This window comes from Neomonachus schauinslandi, chromosome 5 (genome assembly GCF_002201575.2).
Source record: "Neomonachus schauinslandi chromosome 5, ASM220157v2, whole genome shotgun sequence".
Taxonomy (NCBI): domain Eukaryota; kingdom Metazoa; phylum Chordata; class Mammalia; order Carnivora; family Phocidae; genus Neomonachus; species Neomonachus schauinslandi.
Genome location: NC_058407.1, coordinates 168,196,764 through 168,217,994, shown reverse-complemented (window position 1 = coordinate 168,217,994; position 21,231 = coordinate 168,196,764). Strand labels below are relative to the sequence as shown.

At 50.7% G+C, this 21,231-nt stretch overlaps 1 protein-coding gene across 1 annotated transcript in view; it reads left to right on the top strand.

Moving 5' to 3' along the window:
• CUX1 (cut like homeobox 1) overlaps nt 1-21,231 on the top strand; it is a 252,534-nt gene that overhangs the window by 174,504 nt on the left and 56,799 nt on the right. The window contains exons 9-10 of the mRNA XM_044915279.1: nt 2,297-2,345; nt 16,148-16,252. Coding sequence (XP_044771214.1) covers nt 2,297-2,345; nt 16,148-16,252 — 154 coding nt within the window. The remainder of the gene's footprint in view (nt 1-2,296; nt 2,346-16,147; nt 16,253-21,231) is intronic.

The window sequence follows — 21,231 nt, the reverse complement described above, 5'->3', positions numbered from 1 at the left end:
GGCCCCCGGCCGCGATGCCTTTCCCGCCCTCTCCCACAAATACGCGACACCAGCAAATGCAGGAGCCATGTCTATATGGGCCTGTCCTGTAGTACCCGACCAGGGCCGGGACACTGGCAGGTGTTGGGAAGCGGTCATGGGATGAGCGAGGGAGTGAGTGAGCTCTGCCGGTAGCCGGGGAAGTCAGCGGAGTAGATCTGGATTTTGTAAATATGCGATGAATAACCATCTGATTAAAGTTCCAAACTGTGCTTAATGGGATTTGCCTTGGGAAAAGTCCGTTAACTTTTTCTCTCACCTTGAACCCAACGAAGTTCACACTTCGTTGACGACACTCCGTACTGACTGTCAGGCGTCCGTTTCTGTCGTGTTTAAGCCCCTTCACACTTCCATTTATTTCTTTGCCCTTTGGAGTCAGCAGACTCCCTTCTATGGTACTGAGGCTTTTCCAAGAGGTCTTGAGGTTTCTGGCTGAGATGTTTCCTAATGTCAGCCCCCCACCCCCACCCCCGGCACCCAGCACTTCACTGCAGGGGCCCAGGTTGGGTGGCTGGGTCTTCCAGAGACAACTGCCTTCTTTACAAAATTGCCCTAAAAATAGCTTCATTTCACTTAAGCCATTTTAGAAATTGTTTCGGATTTTGTTCAGACCCAGCTCAAAGCAGGATACTATTTCAAACAGGTATAATGAGCATCGAACCCTATCACAAGGCCTCTGTTACCCGGTTCAGGCTGCTGGGAGTTGATACGGTTGCCTTGTTGGGAAGAGCCTCGGGACCAGAGGGGGCGCAGGATGCAGCAAAGAACAAAAACAGACCAGCCAGGGCCCAAGTCCAGTTTGGCCAACTCTTGATATTAAGGGTGGGTGGTGGTGAGAGCCAGACAAGCAGGTTTCAGGGACAGAAGAACCCGCTCAGAGTTGGGCCCGTCTAGGTGCCCCGAACTGTCCCAGGGAGTAGACTGGCCCACCACTGGCAGGACAGGCTGCACGCAGGACCCCGGCCTCTAGCCCGATGCCAAGCCCTGCTCAAGCTCCAGGGATGAGGGTGAAGGAGACACACGGCCAGGCCTTCAGAAAGCTCCCAGTGTACGGGGACCTCAGCTCTAATCTGTCAACTCAAACCTGTGGCGGTGGGGGAGGGACTGCACTACTCCCTGAGAGGGAGCGGTTAGGAGGCTTTGGGGAGTGCTGGGGCTGGGGGCAAAAGCAGGAGATGAGGGTCCGGAGTGGAGGGCAAGTCAGGGAGACAGCACAGTCCGAGGCTCTTTATAGGCCCACAAGTGGGGGTAGCTGTGGGGGCACAGGGCCCTGGGGCTGAGGGCCCTGGGGCTGAGGGGTGGGCCACGGCGCGTGGTGGGCAGAGCCTCATGGAAGGGCCTGGTGTAGAGCACCGAGCAGGGGACGGGGGCCTCCTGGGTCCACCTGGAGTATGGAATCGGGGGGCCCCGCAGGAGCGGGCCCTGAACCCGGGCAAGGATCTGTGGCTGTAACATTGTGCTCCCTCTCTGCCACGGGCCTACTGAGTCAGCCTTGGCCTCCTGACAGGGGCCGTGGGGAGCGGTCCCGCAGAAGATGGGGCCGTGTTTGCCCAGGTAGCCTGTTCTAACCCACCACAGACTTTTGGAGTTAGGCCTTTATGAGAACTCAGCGTTCTCTCTCTCATGATGTTGTATGTTGGGATCTCATATTTCCCTTCAGATGACTCAAAGGAGTACTTTGAAAACAGAAAAAAGGAAAAAAAGACCCTAACAGCTCCCTGTGCGTGAGCCGGTGAGGTGATGACCATGAACTCGGGTGGTTAATAGAGCAGACTGCAGAGTCCCCCAGCCTCCATCCCTGTCGTCCCACGTCCCTCTCCTCCACCTTCTTGTGGTTCGTTCCATCCTGGCAAACTTTCGTTCATCCTTCAAAACCCAGTTCACACATCACCTCCTTTGAAGCCTTCCCAGATTCCCTCCTCCGAGGAGAATTTCTCTCTCCCTCCTGTTTTTTGGGGGCGCTCTTCAGTCTCCAGGTAGGACACATCGTATTTTATCTTTTGATGGCTCTGTCTCCCCAGTGAAATTGGGCAGGGCGGCCGATCCCACAACACAAGCGCACCTCCTCCCGATGGGCAGCGGAGTCCCCTCACAGGTCCACGTGGCCCCTCTCTCCACCAGTGCCCAGGACTCTGCCGGGCCTGTGTGGCTATGGATCATTGTGCTGAGCTGGAAACCATGGTCACCCCGAGCCCGCCCACTGCCAACTAACGGCTCTCTCTCTCTCTTTCTCTCTCTCTCTCTCTCACCTTCTTAGGGCCGACGAAATTGAAATGATCATGACGGACCTTGAAAGAGCAAACCAGGTAGGATGTTTCATGGCCTCAGGCTTAAAATCCCAACAGCGTAGCTATTTATGTCATCTTGCTAGATGCTTCTGTCTAAGTTTGAAAACCAGTTATTCTCGTATTTTTTACGTATGATCGTCAATGTCGACGCTTTTTCCAGTGTCATGAGAAGTATTGTGGAAGGTCCCTTGGCAGAGTCTTTGGTGTGGCCCCAGTGTCCCAGACTCCCTTGGTGACTGCAGAGTGGCTGTTGGTTTTTCTTTTCCTTAATCCATTTCTTAAATGACCGGTTCTGCTCCAACGGCAGCCGTTACGCTTGAGTCTGGACCAGTGAGTCATACCGTAGGGAAGTCTTCATCTCTGCCTTCAAATGCTTTGAAGCCACTTGCTCAACTGACAGCCCTCTCCTGGCTGATACTTAGGTGTCACAGATGCCTTGGGGAATGTACTTGGCACTGTGTCTGGCACAAAATACCACACAGAACGGGGTGGCTCCAAATACTCAGCTGCCTGGGGCCCTGGGTGGCTCAGTTGGTTAAGTGTCCAACTCTTGATCTCAGCTCAGGTCCTGATCTCGGGGTTGTGAGTTCAAGCCCCGCGTCAGGCTCCATACTCGGCATTGGGCCTCCTAAAATAAATAAATAAATACCCGCCCAGAACCCCTGACTTATTCCCCAAGGACTCCACCGAACAGGAAAACATTGCGCTTTAGCAAATGGTGTTGCTGCTTTGGAAAGAAAGAGTGTCCCCGTTTATTTCCTTTATTTATGGGGAGAAACACCCAAAGCTGTGATCGAGCTCTCGGCCTCAGAAGGCCCCAGGCTGTGGCCACGGGCACATGCCAGGAAAGCTTAGTGGTTTCCCTCAGGTAGAATCCTGTGTATCCGTGGTCCTGCAGTAGTAAGAAGGGCTGACAGCTCTTGAGTAACTTGAGCCTGGCTCTGTTCTGAGCTCTTGCCATGCACTGAGCCACCGAACCCTCCCTGCAACCCACTCAGGTCGCTGCTGGTAGGATTCCCCATTTTACAGACAAGGACACTGAGGTCAGTGCTGGTTAGGGGCAGAGCTGGGATCGGAGCCTGTGCTCCTCACCGCCACCCTCAGAACCAGGGACACAGAACACAGGTCACTTTGCCTTTCTTTCAGACCCTCTCAGCTCCCAAACACACCCGTCCACACAGCTCCTCGCTGCCAAGCACTACTTCTCCTTCACCCCACAAAAGTGCTTAAGCATTTATTTACCTTTATTTGCTTAAACGAATTTACTTTGGCCCCTTTACTCTTACTCGGCACTGCTCAACTTTGCAGAGACCTTAACTCAGAAGAAGGTACTAGAAAGAGTTCGCCTTCTCTGTCAGACGGTTACCCTTTGGGCATCCCACGTTTGTTCCCTGGCCAATCTCGAGCGTGCCTCTCCCTTTGATGGCGCTTTGGGGTAAGCTCCAGGTTGTGCAACAGAGAGCCGCAGTCTGGGAAAATCGAATGGACTGTCTCGTGCTGTCTCCGAGGCAGTCCCCAGGTACCGAAGAAGTTTGGCCAACTTGGCGTACTTCTCAAAGTGCCGAAGGCCACTTGGCTGGATCTCAGTCCTGGGAGACACCAGGCAGGGCTGTGGAGAAAGGGGCCACCCCTTGGTTCAGGTCCCAACTCTGTGTTTGCTGGTTGTGTGGCCTCGGACTCTTAACTGCTTACAGTTCTTTAAAAAAGAAAAGCAAAAAGATGAACTTTTGCAAACACGCTAAGGGAGAGAGGAGTCAAAGTCACAGAGAAGGTGGAATCCTGGTTGGCAGGGGCTGGGTGAGGGGGTACCGGTTGGTGGGTATAGAGCTTCAGCTTTGCAAGATGCAAAAGTTGGGGAGATCGGTCGAACGACCACGTGAATGCACTTAACACTGCTGAAACGTACACTTGAAAATTGGTTAAGATGGTGTATTTTCTATGTATTTTGCCATGATTAAAATGTTTTAACTTTTTTTTAAATGTAAGAAAGAAAGGGAGGGAATGATAACTGGCACTTCCTTTGCACGATTGCTCTGGGAGTTAGAGGTTAAAATGCCCGAGTACGAAGTAGGTACTTAGATAAATCTGTAGTTGCCGAAGAAGTGCATATTTGGTGGGAGAGTTATGTAAAGCCCTGCACTGGGGAAATACCAGCATGGTGGGCATGGGAGAAGTGTAGGCGAGTTCTCACCGACAATTCAGGGTGAGTTAGAGCCTGATGTGGCTGCCCAGAGAAATGAATGCAACCTCAGGCTGCGTTAATAGAAATAAGAGTTTCTAGAATGAAGGAAGTAGTATTCTGCACCAATCTGTAGCAATCAGTCCATGCCCAGGGAATTATAATTTATTCTGGAAACCACACTATGAGGACAGCTGGGACCTCGAGTGCATTCAGGCTCCACCCCACGGCCGGGACCAGGAAGGAACCCTCACACAAAAGAAATCAGGAGGTTTGGGGACATTCCTGATCTCTGGTGAACAGAGAGAGAAGACAGAGGGGCTTGACACCAAGCACCAGAGGAATAATTTCAGGAACTTGGGATGTGACAAGGTTACAAAGGGGAAAGCCTCGGGTGGGAACATCATGGATTCTGTCCCGTAGCTCTCCAGGGCTGGCCCGGGGAAGGGGTCAGGCTTTTTCATGGCCATGGCCACACTTGGAGGCTGGAGGCTGGTGGGCGGGACCTTACTCCTGATGTAGAGAAGCCCTCTCTCAGTCCTGGCTCTCCAGAGGTGCCCAGAGCTGTGTGCCCCCAGAGCCGTGAAGGCAGATGCGGGCCAGCCCTCGCGTGGGTGTGAGGTCAGGGATCAGACACAGAGGGAACAGGAGAGATTGCACTGCCCGGGGTGGCCATGAGGAAGACAGTGTTGCAGGCAGGCACAGAAGGACATGGTGAGCCCTGGGGATTCTGGGCCATTCCGTAAAGCCAAAACAAGGAGGTGCAGGGTGGGAGAGTAGGCCCACAGGAGGGGATCTAGATCCAGGTTTGGGGGAGGACTTTGAACGTCAGGCCTCTGTGTGGAAGACCTCTTTCTGAGAATGGTGGAGAACCCTGGGCAGGAGTGAGACGTCGGACTTGGTGTTCTAGAAGGATCCCCCTGGCGGGACACAGAGAACGGATGGGAGTGGAACGACTGGAAGCATCAGTGTCAGGGCAAGGCAGACTCGGGCCCGCAACGAGGCGGTCCCAAGCAGAGAGGAGGCGGCAGGGCGGGAGGAGGGGGACGAAGGAGCCGCACGCTGGTGCAGGCACAGCCAGACATCTGGTTCAGCCGCCTTTCCCATCAAGGGAAATCCCCAAGAGGAGCAATTTACTAGTTCATTGGCATATAACATTATTTTTGCGCTAGGTTTATAGTCACAATGTTCTACTGAGACCTGAAGCTGTTTTCTTGCTGCCGCACTCATGTTTCTGTTGCGGCAAAGTGGAGGGGTTGTCAGCAGCCGACAGCCCGGGGTCTCACTTAAACCTGTTCGGTAGACTTCAAGGCACTTGCCGTCATACGCGCTGCCTTGATTGGTGGCCGTGATGGTTCAGAACGTTGAAGACTGCGTGATAAATAAGAAGCCACAACTTTGCGCCTTGCGACCGTAGAAAGCCATCTGGGGACTTCGGCCATTCTGGCACTTGGCCAGCTGTACCCTCACCCGTGTGCCTTTCTGAGCAGCTCTGATGTGAGCTGCTGGAGGCACAGAGCCCCAGCCGGCGGCAGGAGGCAGTCCTTCTTTGTGAGTGGTCCTCCTTCTGCTAACCTGCTGATTCTTATGGAGGAGACTGCAGTAACGGGAGGACCATCAGCTTGAAGCACAGCTTCACCTCCCCGAGGAAAAGAGCCAAGTGTAGAGAAAAGTGCAGAGCCACAGGAACTCCCAGCAAGGCACGGCACTTTCTTGACCCAAGGTTTCTGGGTTCCAGTGGGGAACAACTGGGTTTGCATCCCAGATCTCCTATTTCCAAGCCATGTGGCCTTGAACGAACCCCCAGGTTCCTGGTGTGTTTCCCCGTCTACAGAATGAGGGTAGTAATTCACACATCTGAGAGAACACTGCTGAAAAAAACAAATCCACTGAATAAATTTTGAAGACCTTGATCAGCTTTATTCAACGATTCCTGAATCAGGTAGCATCCCATTCAGCAGACAGAAAGGAGCTCCGAGGAGAAAAGAAGCCTTCTATAGGCAGAAAAGGGAAGGACAAGGAAAGAGCCGATTGTTTCAGGCGGGGTCCCCTTCCTATGGGAGCCGGGAGGGGTCTGTTGGACAGATGACCTCACTAGCGTTGGCCAGGAAATTCCAGAACAACGGGCTAAAGGTCCCCTTCCCGGGAGAGGCTGACACTGCAATTAGGTTAGGTCTTCCATCTTGGTTTGCTGACATAGGGTTTGGCACAAGTGACTCCATTTGGGCCTGTTGTCTCTCTTTTAACAATTCTGCCCTTTTGATCAGACTCTTAGCCTAACGGGGAGATTCTCATGATCAGAATTTAAGGCGTTAGTGCCGTTCTCAGCCACCAGTCTGTAGTCTCGCAGCTTTTACTGATCTTCTGTGTGATATTCCCAGGCCGTGATGTTTTCTGTGGAATTCCTGTGGTGGTCACGGGATCACGACTTCAGGCTCACCGTCTCTTAGTGGGTCATTCTTTTCATTGCTTTTCTGACGTTCCAGGCTTGAGATCATTCGCTTGACGGTTAGTGGATTCAAACATGCATTGAAAGCTTTTGAGAGAATACAGCACACCAGGGAGGTTACTATGATTATTATAAGCAGGATAATTCCCAGTGTCTGGGATGTACTTTGGAGCCATGGTCCCCAAGACCCAAACGATTCAAAATCAAATAAGTCAAAGAGCGATCCTCTTGAAAGAGTCCCCTTTCTAAGCCCAGTGGCTTGCTCAGTGGTTTTATGTAAACGAGTTCCTACTTTCCCAGAAGTGTTAATCCAGGTGCAGCAAGTGGTGTTGATCACAGCACAGACCCCTTCTTGTTCAGCCAAAAGATGATCAAGGCCTGTTATCAAGAACAACCTTGGCCAGAGAGTCTAAGGGCCTTTACTGAGCGGCTCTTGCTTTGGCAATATACTCCCCAGTACTTTCAAGAGTTAAGGAGAGGTTCCGGGTCATAACCTCATTGGCATTTACTGCTAACCAGGGAAGTAGGGCCTGGGCAAAGGAAGCAAATCCTGAATCACCGGTGCCTCCCAGTAGGTCCTTTCTAACTCGAAATTCAGAGGCTGACCAGTGAGCTGTCTCAGTCTGTGGACAGTTAGGGGCACGTTAGATAAACCAAGAGGCATTGCCCAGTTATGCGTCAGCCAGCCAGGCATGCACAGGCCCAGGGAGAATGATAACTGCCCCAGGCAAAGATCAACCTATCGGGGCACAAAGCATTCCCACTAAGGTGATGCTGTTAATGGACAGGTAGGAGTCCTTTATGACAAATCCAGCAGTCTGAAAGGCAAAGGTTACCCCTGCTCCTAGCAGTGGCCTGGGAGATACGGATGATGGTGTTCTCTTTCCAGGCTAACCCCAGAGTCAAGGAACAAAAGGGAAGAAAGGGTGTCCTGTTCAGTTCAAGTATGAGGTCTCCATCCAGCATCTTGGGGAGAAGCAGCCCACGTCGGTGTCATCTGCTTCTCCTCCTAGTCATTCCATGCAGAGGGTCTCCAGCGTTCGAACAAGACCAGCTGTCGAGTGGAGCCTTCTTTAGCTGTGAGATGTGTACTCAAGCTTCAGGTCCCTGAAGTCTGGCTGCCATCCGGGCACTGAGGAGGACCTGGTCTCGTCCCTTCCAAGGAGATTCAAGGGCAGTCTTTGTTACTCATGAATCCAAATCAGAAGAGCGGGAGGAAATTGGAAACGTTAGTTTTGAGAGTCATGGCCAGATATTTGAGGAAACTAGAAGAATCCAGGATCCAGTCCAGTTTATAGGTCTTTTTTTATTAAAAAAACCTCAAAGACAATTAGGATTAGTATCTGCTATCTACAAATCTACAAAGGTGCAAACATAAGTCTTCTCTCTGCAATCACCCCTATTCTTTTTTTTTTTTTACTACAGATAATCACAGTGAAAGTAATTTTACATTCAACTTGGCCTGATTATTTACGTTAAGTGCAGCAAGAATAGTGACTGACCACGTAAGCTCCTCCATGCTTTCAAAGCTGGAACCTTGTAAGCAAAGAACCAGGTTGATTTTTTTGAGGGGCTTTATTTATTGGCCTCATAAAGTCAAGCTTAGTTCCTTAAAGCTGTCTGGTCATATCTGAGTCTATGCACATCTCTCAAATATGACAAGCAGGTCAAACTCTTGGTAATATAGCCAATACTTCCAATGGTGTCCTGTCACAAGGAGAACACATTCTCATTGAACTTACCCAAAAACAAACTAGATTGCTGTGAAAAGAATAAAGTTTCTGAGTTCCAGAGGGATCAGGTTGAGAAAAGTTTCCTTAAATCTGGAAAAAATGAAACATCAGTGTTTCAAACAAGAAGTCATAAAAATTACAGTCATTCTTCTCAGTTCATTCATTTCCTTGTTATTAATCCTCATTGTGCTTGAATCTAGTGGGTTTTGTTTTTCCCCGTATGTTCTGGAAATTCTTACCCAGTTCAGTTTCGTGATCTTGGTTGTCCAAAATTTGGACTTGTCACAGTCCTTTCCATGAAACCCTGTGAAGATGAAGCACTTTTGTAGGAAAACTTGTGCAAAAACATCTGAGTAAAACAACTGTGTAAATGACAGAGACTTCAAAATGTCCATTGTGAAAGATCTGCTGAGAGTTCATTTGATAAGGAATTGTAGTCATTTCAGTGATGTATGACATTTTAAGATAATAACCGGAATCATGGCATAATACCAGGATAAATCAGATTTCTAGGAATTTCACACAATTTCTGAAACACTTATATACCTATACAAATACAAGACTCAGTACAAAGCTTCCCGTGTGATTTAACAAATCAAATAAGCCGATTTAACAAATCAAATAAGCCAAGTTAGTTTTAACATCTCCCTTTTTATAAGGCAAGAGAATAAATCCTTTGAGATGTCCCAAGACCCCTCTGGAAGAATCTCAAAGTTAGTTCCAAGTCAAAAAGACTTCATTTAGCATTTGATTCACAGAAGTTTGTCAAAAAAAAAAAGGATTTTAGAACACTTGGTTCAAGTAGGATCATAGGTCACTGTGACACAAAACTTACTCCTCTATTTAACCATAGTGACAACTGAAGACCTTGAAGGCAAATGTGGAAAGTTAAATAGTTGTTTTAAAAAAAACAAAACAAGAGCGCCTGGGTGGCTCAGTTGGTTGAGCGACTGCCTTCGGCTCAGGTCGTGATCCTGGAGTCCTGGGATCGAGTCCCGCACAGGGCTCCCTGCTTGGCAGGGAGCCTGCTTCTCCCTCTGACCCTCCCCCCTCTCATGTGCTCTCTCTCTCTCATTCTCTCTGTCTCAAATAAATAAATGAATGAAATTTTTAAAAAATAAACAAAAATCCTTAGCTCATTTAGCAGAGAAGACAGTTTTCTTAAGGAATCAAAGACCTGATAAAGACCCAGGAAATTATTTTGACAAGACACAAAATCTTCGTTTTTTAGGCAGGTTCTTTAAAAGGTAAAGAAGAACCTTTTAGGGGCACCTGGGTGGCTCAATCAGTTGGGCGCCTTCGGCTCGGGTCATGATCCCAGAGTGCTGGGGTCGAGCCCCGCATCGGACTCCCTGCTCGGCGGAAAGCCTGCTTCTCCCTCTCCCACTCCCCCTGCTTGTATTCCCTCTCTTGCTGTGTCTCTTTCTGTCAAATAAATAAATAAAATCTTAAAAAAAAAAAAAAAGAAACTTTTACAGTCTCTTATCAAGAGAAAACAGTAGTTCAAGAAAACTGTTCTTTTAAAAGAGAAAACCAGCGCGCCTGTCTGGCTTAGTCAGTAGAGCACGTGACTCTTGATCTCAGCTCTGTGAGTCCGAGCCCCACATTGGGTATAGAGATTACTTAAAAATAATAAAATCTATTTTAAAAAAATGAGAGAAAACCAAACTCTGTGTACCAAATCACTTTTGATGTTAAAACCCACTTAACTGTATTACATTTATTCTAATCTTAGCTAGCTTGACCACAGATGAAAATTTCTTTCCAAAGATTTCTTTTCCACAAATCTACAACTTTTCTTTTCTGCATTCAGATTTTGCCCTGTGTTTTTCCTTTCTCCCATTCTGAAGTATACAGCCTCACTTTAAGACAAAATCATTTTCGGGTGCCTGGGTCGCTCAGTCGTTAAGCATCTGCCTTCCGCTCAGGTCATGATCCCAGGGTCCCAGGATCGAGCCCCACATCAGGCTCCCTGCTCTGCGGGAAGCCTGCTTCTCCCTCTCCCACTCCCCCTGCTTGTGTTCCCTCTCTCACTGTGTCTCTCTGTCAAATAAATAAATAAAATCTTAGAAAAAAAATCATTTTCTTTTCCCTCGACACAAATGCCTCTCTGTTCTTCATACATCCTTTGAAAACACAGATCTTACTTTCCTTGCATACGGAGATGTTTCCTTTATTATTTCTAGTAGTTTAATTACCCATATTAGAATTTTTAGCCCCGAGGAGCCTTGAATTTCTAGTGGAAACGAAGAAGTATGTAATCATGAACTTTTACATCAGCGTTCTGTGGCTTGACAAATGTATAAATACGTGGTATAATTTCTAGTAACATGGTTTCTCATAGTTTTTCAGTGTGGCACAAAATGTTTCTTACTGGTAGACCCAAATCTCTTTGGTTCCTCTGTAAAAGGAAGCCCAAAGTGGATAAACCTGTGTTCAGTTTTGCGATGAATCTTGCAATGAAACTGTTTTGGAATTTTGAAGCATCTTGGAGACTTCTGCCTGCCAGTTAATAGGTATCCCATTCGGTTTGTTTGATTTGGGAGTCCTTGCTTTCAAGTGCACCGCTTAAATGATCTTCTCTAACTGGAACATTCCTCATAATGGCCATTGTAATTCTAGGTTGTTTTAATAAGATTTTGCCACGTTTGTAGATATTTAAAGGTTCTGAGACTGTAGTTCTTCGACATAAAATAAGCAGGTGTATCAGTAGGTGATGTGCTTCAACTCTTTGGGATGATGATGATGATGATGATTACTGTTTGAGCTAAGCCTTCGGGTCTTTGGGAGCCAAACTAATATCTAAAAGGGATAGGCCGCTGGGTTGGGAGTTGTGTGATGTTTTACAGTGTACCTGATTGCATGGAAATTTTCTTGAGGTTGGCAGGTGACCCTAATATCGCTCTAACCTAACCTAATTCACCCTAACACAGGGGCCTTAGTTACGTGGGTCTAAACAGGGACTTGGGTCACCAGCACAGGGCCAGCTTGGGACACAGGACAATAAGTGTCTTATCTCTGGCCTGTAATAGGCCTTCCTGACCTCTCTTCTGCAGAATCACTGAAGCAGGGTCACCTCTGGGGTTCTGGCTATTCTCTGGAGTCCTGTGTGGGTATCACTTTGGACCAGAAGTTGGCTGTGTGCTTTCCAGAGCAATGGAGTCCATCCCTTTGGGAGACTCATTTGTTGGCCTTGCTAGCCTTCCCTCTCTTTTCTCTTTCTAGAGTACAGGGCCTTGTGGAGAGCAGGCCGAGAGATCATCCCCAAGGAGGGCTCGCCTTCTTCTCAAAATTGTCCAAAGGTGGTGTTATGTGTCCTTGAGTATGGTAGCCAGAAAAATGGTCCCCAGAGATGCCACCTCCTAAACGCAACGATTTGTGAATACATTAGTGTACCTGGCATAGGGGGGCTAAGGCTGTTAACAGCTGACTTTGAGGTGCAGAGATGACCCAGGAGTGTGTGAGTGGACCCCATGTTACCACAGGGTCCTCAGATGCAGAAGAGCCCACATTAGAGCGATGTGCTGGCTTTAAAGATGGAGGAAGGGGCCATGTGCCGGGGAATGTGGGTGGCCTCCAGAAGCTGGAAATGGCAGGAAGACAGATTCTCCCCCAGAGCTTCAGAAAGGAACACAGCCCTGCCCGCAGTGCGATCTTAGCCCAGTGAGACCCATTGCAGACTCTTGACTTCCAGAACTATAAGATAATAAATGTGTGTCGTTAAAATCCACTAAATTTGTAGTAATTTGTTCCAGGAGCCTTAGCCTTAGTAACAGAAGGAGGGCTTGCCTGCTAATAGACTCGTGTTCTTAGCCAGGTCCCACCCCTGGGAAGCCATGGGTCTACCTGGAGGCTCAGCCCATTGCCAGCTCATGTGGCTGCTTTGTCCCTGGAGGGACTTGCTCATCGCTGGTGGCCCCACGCCTGGGTTTTCATGGCCACACATAGAGAAGGGGACAAGACACAAAGACCAGGGCCAAGTTGGGCAGGAGACTGGATCAGACACCCACCACCACCATCACCACCATTTAAGACCAAGGACCCCAAACTGGGAAAAGCCTGGATTCCATCATGTCTCAACCCTGGTTCGGGGCGGGGAGTGAAAACATGCCTCCCTGGAGAATGCCTAACCACAGCCACCTCTCCCTGCGTCTCACACCAGGCTGTGACTGGCCTCACCAGCCTTCCCCCTGGGCCTTCACCCACCCCACCTGAGGCTCTTGCCTTTGCCCACTCTCTGCCCCACCCCGCCGTGCCTCCTCCATATTTTATGAATCAAATTTTTCAGACTTCAAGGTCTAGAAATAGCTGTCGGCATCCTATATCGGCTTTCTAATGTGTCCTCCTTCGGGGGCTGAGTTGAGGGAAGGCATCCCTTACTGCCCTTCCTGGGGCCCTTCAGGAGCCCTTGAGGAGTTGGGTGGGGAGGCCAGGAGGTCCCCACGGGCCTCCCTTTAGGATGAGGAGACACCCCGGACCCACAGTTCTGGCTGCCCTTCCCGAGATACAAAGCTGTGCCTTGGGCCAGCCAGTGTCACATACGTGGGGACTCATCCCTGCTTTGCGGTAGCTTGACTGGCGGAAGACTTCTTAAATCAAAGTGCTGCCAGCTGCTTCCTGCCCTCCAGCTGACTGCTGAAGCCCAGCTACAGTCTCCAGTCACCTTGCCCTAAGACATCTTCCATCTTCAGATGCAGAAGGAGTAATGACCACCTGAGGCAGCGCCTGCCGGGCGCCTTAATAATAGAAATAATAGTTGATGATTGGACACCTGTCCCCGCGTGGTGGGCGCTGTCAGGCCCTGGGCTTCTGTTACCTCCTTGGTCCTCCGTAGGCCCGTGAAGGCTCATGCGGCCACTGGGCTGCGTCTGTGCGTGTAGTCAGGGCTACCGCCAGAGGCAGGCAGTGTCCCCACTCGTCGTGTGCCCTCCGGCTTCACTTTTCCCCATGCTGGTGACACCCACTCTCGCTTCCCAGGAAAGTACAGAAAGTGAGCAACAGCCAGCAGAGGAAGCGTCTTGGGGGGACAGCCCGGGCTTGGCAAGGGGTGGCCGCTGGATCCCACACCCCCCTCTGCACCCGGGATAGCGCGGGGCTGACCCAGCACGGCGCCCCTTTTTCTTCCTGCCTCAGCTGCCGACGATGAGACTAAATCTACAACCGTAGGAACTGGTTCCCCCAGCTGCCTACTGGCAGCTGCTCCCAGTCCTTCAGCTGCTCTCGGGCCTGCTTTTATTTCTCCTCTGCTCTGGGCCTCTTTAGCTGCACAACGACCTCAACTCCTTTTGTTTTGTTCTGTTTTGTTTTGTGTTTGATGTCCTCGGGCCATAAATCCTAAACAAATCGTAGGAATCCTAAACAATCAAAAAGTTGCGCTGAAGTAACCAAGTCAAGCCAAATGTGGTAAAAAGGCCGTGACCCACCATGGATAAGGCCACAGAGTGACTCTGTACGTGAACTTGGAAACCGAATGAAGTGCAGAAGCTCTGGAGAAATTACGCCAGGCGAGGAGAAAATCCTCAACAGCTAGATCGCGTCCGTGTTCCCTGAGCCACCCGGCTCTGGGGAGACCGCGCTGTGCGCCACACGGCTAAATGCCCGTATTAGAGCCTCACCAGGCGGGGCTGCCCTGGCTGCTACTCAAACAGCTTCCCCACCAGGCTAAGAAATCTTTTTCCTAGTCCAAGAGACTAGAAATATGTCAAATACACCTCATTCCTGGCAGAGTTGTGGGGGTTTTATGCCCAAGGGCTTCGCCGACTAGAAAGAGAAGAGTAAACTTTTCAGTAATAATGACAAGATTATCAGAAAAATTTGGAGTGGCACATCCAGGATTCTGCCACTGAGGAGGGGATTTCGTGAGCACAGACAGGCCTGGCCAGGCGCCGTGTGAATTAGGTGGAGCGAGCTTCCAAGCGCCCCTGGGGAAGCAGGGCGGGCGGCCACCAGCACCACCCTGGGCAGAAGTAACTGCTGTTAGAAACACCCTAATTTGTCCTGCGGCAGAATCACCGAAGGCTGCCAAACCCATTCCTCAGCCAGCTAGATTGATCTAGAAGTACTGGGCAGGCTCACTTCCTATATCTCTTCTTCAGTCCTTTCTTAGCAATTAGCCGACACGGGGCGCCTGGGTGGCTCAGTTGTTAAGCGTCTGCCTTCGGCTCGGGTCCTGATCCCAGGGTCCTGGGATCGAGTCCCGCATCGGGCTCCCTGCTCCGCGGGGAATCTGCTTCTCCCTCTTCCTCTGCCTCTTCCACTGACCCTGCTTGTGGTCACGCTCTCTGTCAAATAAATAAAAATCTTAAAAAGAAGAAGACACACGACATAGCCCTGCTCAGCCAGGCTCTCCTCGTTCATCTTTTCTCTCGGTGCAATGTGGGTCCAATGGAAAGAGCAGCGCACGACTTGCGGGCCGTGTGCCCAGTGCTACCATTCCCCAGCCCTCCTAGAGTTTCGTCCCCGTCATAACTGTACAGGCAGGACGAGCCCGGTAATAAAACGCATGCGAATGAGTCCTGTGTGCAGGGCAGTCCTGTGGAGGCTGATCCCTGCGAGGTCCCTGAGAAGGTGACTGTGTCCCTATTCTGGGGGGGAAGGAAGAAGCTTGGTGGGCAGAGGTCGCTTGCCCCCGCTCTTCCACCCGCTGCTTCCACCCTCTCGGGCGATGGTCACCAGCATGTCCCGGTCTCACCGCCCGGGTGGGAAATCGTGCGTTACCATCCAATGGTATTGGTTTTCCCATCCAGGAATGACACGCAAACAGTGGAAGCTTGCCTCCTTTTCTCCTCGGCCCCCTTCCTGCGGTCAGCTCCGTGCCCCCTTACCCCCAGCAGGCCTGGCCGCGCTCCCGCCTCTGGCCTCCGGGTCGGCCTGGCCGGCTGGCTGCAAGAACCAGCATCGGCGTCAGAAAACTTGGTCCGGTGAAGGGTTAAATATGTTGAAATAAGCCTGGCCGTCACAAAAGAGGCGGCATTTACACCCCGTACGTTTATGGAAATACTTGCTGAAGGAAAACAACCACAACATTGTGCACGTCTTTAGGAAGAGAATGGCCAAAGTGTCTTTAATTCACTGTTTACCCGTGAGAATTACTCCCAGGAGTAATCCTGCAATAAAATCTTCTTGGTCTATGAGAATAGAAAGAAATTGAATCAAAAGACTCTATTTCCACTTGTATTTATTCAGTCTGGGAAATTCAGTGGGCCGGAGCATTAGTATCAGCAGGGGATTCCTTGCTCCTAGCGTTAAATTACTGTCATAATCGCTCAATTATTTCTTCCTTGTACTGTTTAAAATAAAAATCCATCACATTCTATGTTTTTTTTCTAGCATTTATTAGGTTGAGTGTTTAGGAAAATCAATTATAGTCAGTCAGGCATGAATTGATGAATGTTCTTGTAATAATTGTCAGTTGTTAAACTGAATGTACTTTCTCTCTCACACTTTTCATTTCCTTCAGAGGGCAGAGGTGGCTCAGAGAGAGGCGGAGACTTTGAGGGAGCAGCTCTCGTCGGCCAACCACTCTCTCCAGCTGGCCTCGCAGATCCAGAAGGCGCCGGACGTGGTGGGTAGCCCGGCCCTGTGGGGACTCTGTCTGGGGAATGGGACCTGTAACGGTCAGGGGAAGAGTTTTGCCAGTGGGGCATCGATGCTAAGTGGTCAGCGTGTCGCCCGCCGGACGTGGAGGCTGAGGCAGGGGATCGCCTCACGAAAGAGAGGGTCCTCCCGGCTAGGCCCGTGGGGAGACGGCTGGCAGAGGGTGGGCGTGTGAGGCAGGAGCCTTACCAAAATTACACCAGAAAATTGGAGGTTTGGTCTCCACCTCGATACGTCCTTCCAGCGTGAGAAAGCAGTGGGTGATGAGCGGGCAGGCCAAAGATGGAATAAAGCAATAACCGGCTCCAAGCCTAGATGGTAGCAGACTCACTGCAAGTGCCAACATTCGGAAGGAGGCACACATCTTATGCCTTTGTATGCATCTTGATTTTTCTTAAGATGAATAAAAATTGCTCTTAGATGGAACTTTCGCAGCTCAATCGAGGCAGCTTTGACTTGGAGATTCCAGGCTCCCGCCTTGAGCGCCGTGCAGTGACGCGGGGCAGCGCGGAGTTAAAACCTGGATATTAGAGCCGCGCCCCTGCGGTCAGACCCCAGCGCTGCATGACTTGGGCCAGGTAGCTTGACTTACCCGGGCCCGGGTTTCATCATGCGTGTTGTAAGAGTTCTGGAAGTTCTTCCAAGCAAAGCACTTAGAGCAAGTCCTGACCTAAAATCGGTGTCAGTCAACCTCAGCACGCACTTGCTGCAGTTGGCCTCACCATCTCTGATCCGGGAGCCCCGGGTTCAAAGCTCAGCTCGTCACCTGTTTGCCCACAGACCTCAGGTAGTCAAACTTGGGCAGCCTCAGTTTCCTATGTGCAGAGTAGGAGTGGCCCCCAGGACCCTCCAGCTCCCGTGGCCTGTGGTGGGTGAGTTGTGCTTGTAGGTGCCCTAGATGACAAAGTGAAAGTTCCAGAATGTAAACCTATGGGCCCAGAACGCTTGGCCCCGGTGGCCAAGCCAGGACGCAACTGGGACTTCGAAAAATTATTCCCCAGGAGCGAATCTGAAGCAGAGTTTTAGTGTGAGGACCCCTTTTTAAGAACGGATTTTTCATTTTCTGTCCTTAAGTTAACATTACGTTATAAAAATAATTAGTTAATTAATTAATTAATGAACACTCAAGAAAGCATGATTGTTTCAGGGTACAGAGAAAAAATTTCCATTTAAGGAGCCATCACAACTTCATAGACTCTGGTATTCATTGTACCTGAAACATCCCCTTGGCTCTGTCACTGTCCCTTCATCCAAGCGTGCCTGCACAGGACCCAGCACCAGGGCTGAGGCGGGAGGAAGCCCTCGAGGAAGGAGTCCGTTCAGTCTCTCCCGGCCTCTGTGGTCACCTGGGGTTCTCGAGAGAAAGCCGTCCATCCTCATGTGTCTACACGGGGCTCCCGAGCTAAATGGTTTTGATTGAAAGGATTTCTGGCACCATCCGAGACTGCAGCAACCAAAACATTTCAGAAGGAAATGAATGTTTTTGCAGGTAGAGTAAGTTGTGGGTCCTCGAGGCGCTTAAACACTTCATCATGGGCTAAGTGCAGTATTTACGTGGCGCTGGTTCAGTCGTCTGAGAGCGGCCCTGCCAGGCCTCCCCCCTGGGCCTGCGTTCCCAGTAGCCCCAGCTCCAGCCAGTTGGGGAGCAAACATAGGAAACGAGGCCAGCGGGAAAATGTCTGTTGGGCTTGGCTGGCAGGACTCGGCAGAGGAACAGTGGAGTCTATAGATCGAGCAAAAGCCAAAACCGATCCATCGGGTGTCTTAACGGAATCGCCAATCGTGGAAGGCTCGCCTCTCGGCGGGCTCTTGCCCTGTGGTGGGGGCCGCGCTGGGGCTTGATCTGGTGGTCTCCTTTATGCCTCGGGACACCACTGTCGTTAGAGGTAGGTTTTATTATCCTCGTTTTACAAGTAAGGGAACAGGCTCAGAGAAGTTATTTACCCAAGGTCACACAGCTCAAACCTGATCAAGCTGGAGTTTGATCCTAAGTTGTCTTACTCCGTAACGCACTCTTTTCCCCCCTCCATCGACCTACTCTCCTTCGTGTGCATTGAATGAGACAGGACATAAGCAGGTCCTTTGTCAAGTATTTATAGACAAATATTAGTTCAGGGCTCTGGTGCACTACACCAGGCCACCCCTTGAACCTAAACAAACCATATATTAGGAAACATGCCTATATATCAGGCGACCCTACCAGGTAAGTCCACCAGATGGAATCAGCCTACTCTGGCCACTTGGTGTTGGCAGAAACACAGGAGGTCAGTAAGAAAGTAGAACTGAGGTCCCCATGCCCTCGTCTTTCCACCACTGGATAAATATAAGTAAGGTATCTGTCTCTGAGTCTGGGGCCCTAGGCGCACCATCACTTCATGTAAGGTTCTTTTTCCCTGTCTCGAGTCGTACTGTTACATCTCATCCATATTTGATATGGAAGTGGCTGCAGGATAAAAGAGGTCATTACGTAGCTTATCTGGGCCTGGGCGTGCTGGTCTCCATTGGAGGACTCAGATGCACGCAGCTTGGGAGGGAGGGGTGGTGAGCAGGGTTCAAAGGGACAAAATTCAGTCAAGCCCTAAGTAACTTCTGCTTTTACATTCATTTTTCCCTTTGGACTGTCATCATCTTAAGGCCTTCCTTTTGTTTTTACCATGTTTTCAGACTCTACAAAGCATCTTCACACATCCTGTCCTGGCCCCTGAGCCGTCGGTGGCCCCACCCCCTGGAACCTGGCACTCGTGAATAGTGTAGGAGCCCCTAGAGGTCTTGGAAGCCTGGAGCCATGGGACTAGCCCTGCTGGGACAGACTTGGTTCTGGTGTCCACTGTGGGAAGTCAGTTCTGTTCCTTCCTTCAGAGGCTTATCCCAGCCAGAGTCCTGACCCTGAGCCTCAGTCTCCAGGGGAGGGCCCAGAACCCATGTATTTTCTAAAGCCCCCAAGTGCTTCAGGTACAGCTGAATTGAGGTCCAGAGAGACACGCGGGAGCCAGCAGTCCTGACCCTCTTGGAATCGTACATTTCACTTCCTGGCAGTGATCACAAGAGCGTCTCAAGTGCCTGACACTGACCTTCCCGCAGCTGTATAGAGCGCCCCTCCTTTCGGCCCATGTTCGCTGTGTTGCACAACTTCCTTTCTAGCTTGTTGCCCAGGCGCTGAGACCCAGGCCCAGACCTCCTTCCACCCCCTGCCCCTCGATCACCTCCTGGGCCCTTGTCTGGTTCTTCCTTATCTCCTGCGTGTCTTCGGGATGGGACAGCCAGGAAGTGAGCCCCATTTGGGCTTCGAGTAGAATGACCTTTTCTGTCTCATTTCCAAGGTCTTAACTGCTTTCGGGTGGATGATCTCATATCTTGGAGCTTATGTAAGACACAAATGACTTTGGCTATGTTATGAATGAGGAATCCGGCTTGGGTGCCTGAGAGTCCGTTGAAGTGCCCAAGGTCACACGGCCGGCATGGGGCCAGGCCAGTCTCAGCCCCTGGAGTTGAGCAGATGGCACTCTGGGACTGCCTGCCCCCAGGTCCCCATCCTGAGTCCAGGCTCAGCACTGCCGGCTGCTGTTTCTACACATATCATTTGAACCACTTATCCCTGGTATATTCAACTTGCACTTGCCCGTGTAAAGCCCCAGCTCCCCATCTGGCTCGTTGTACAGACTCTCCCAGAGAGCACTCGAAACCATTATTACGGCTGGCATCCCTCAGGTTGGAAAATTGATAAATAAGTTAAAATGAGATAATGCGGCTCAATCTCTGCCCCCCCCCCCCCCCCCCCCCGCCCATGAGACCGACCTCCCTGGATATCCCTCTCATCGTGTCCCCTCCCTGCTCCCCCAGGCCCACCACCACAAGTGCGAGCACCTCTGGCCACCCTCCTGACAAGGCCCACCAGCCCTTCTGCCCCCTTCCCTCCTCACAGCTCACTTCCACATGCCTCTCTCACTAATGTCGTAGGCACTAACCCCTGGCACGACCAGGAGGATTGATCTCAGGTTACCGTGGCTCCTGCCGAGGGCGGGGCTTCCCACACGCTCAGAGGTCAAGGGTGGGTTTGGTTTTGTTGTTAATTCCCGATCTGTTGCAGACTGGTCATTTTACAAAAGACAGTAAAAGCGTCACAGCAACGTTGAATTGCTAGGAAAGTTTTTAAACACTCGCTCTCCCGTTCCGGGCTTGTCTCCCTGTGTACCGGCAACATTTTGTGAGTTGGCACCAGTTCGGGGAGCACACTCTGAACAGAACTGATCTGGACAGCATGTGCCGTTTAAAGAAGCAGGCAGGAAGATGCTTGCCGGGGCCACGTGTGTGTCTGCCAGGACTCAGGAGGAATGAAGGCCTTACTTTCCAAGAGAGTACAAACCCAAGGAACAGAAAGGAGTCACTCCTTTGCACACAGAGCTTTACATTCTTAAATGATCAGGTCCTTAATTTCCCAGCAGGGAGAAGTGAAAAATTGCTTCCCTGATGACTGGCTGCCCCCCAGCATGAGAACCCTGTGACAAGCACATTGTGCCTGGCTGCCAGTATGGGCAAGAGCAAGACATGAATTGGGGTACTTCTGGAGGTGAAGGGGGGCATGACAGCGAGGATGATGACACCCCACCCTGTAGCCTGAGCTGCCCCCAGGTCTCTGCTGTCACAGAGACTAGTGTGTCCTGTCCTTCCGTCTCTGTCCCCTGGCTATGCCCAGAAGAAGTGCAGCCACCCACCAGGAAAGCTTCCAGAGTCCTTCAGGAGCCAGAGTTCCTTTTTTTTTTTTTTTTTTTTTTAAGATTTTATTTATTTATTTGAGAGAGAGCATGAGAAGGGGGAGGGTCAGAGGGAGAAGCAGACCCCCCGCCGAGCAGGGAGCCCGATGCGGGACTCGATCCCGGGACTCCAGGATCATGACCTGAGCCGAAGGCAGTCGCTTAACCAACTGAGCCACCCAGGTGCCCCAGAGTT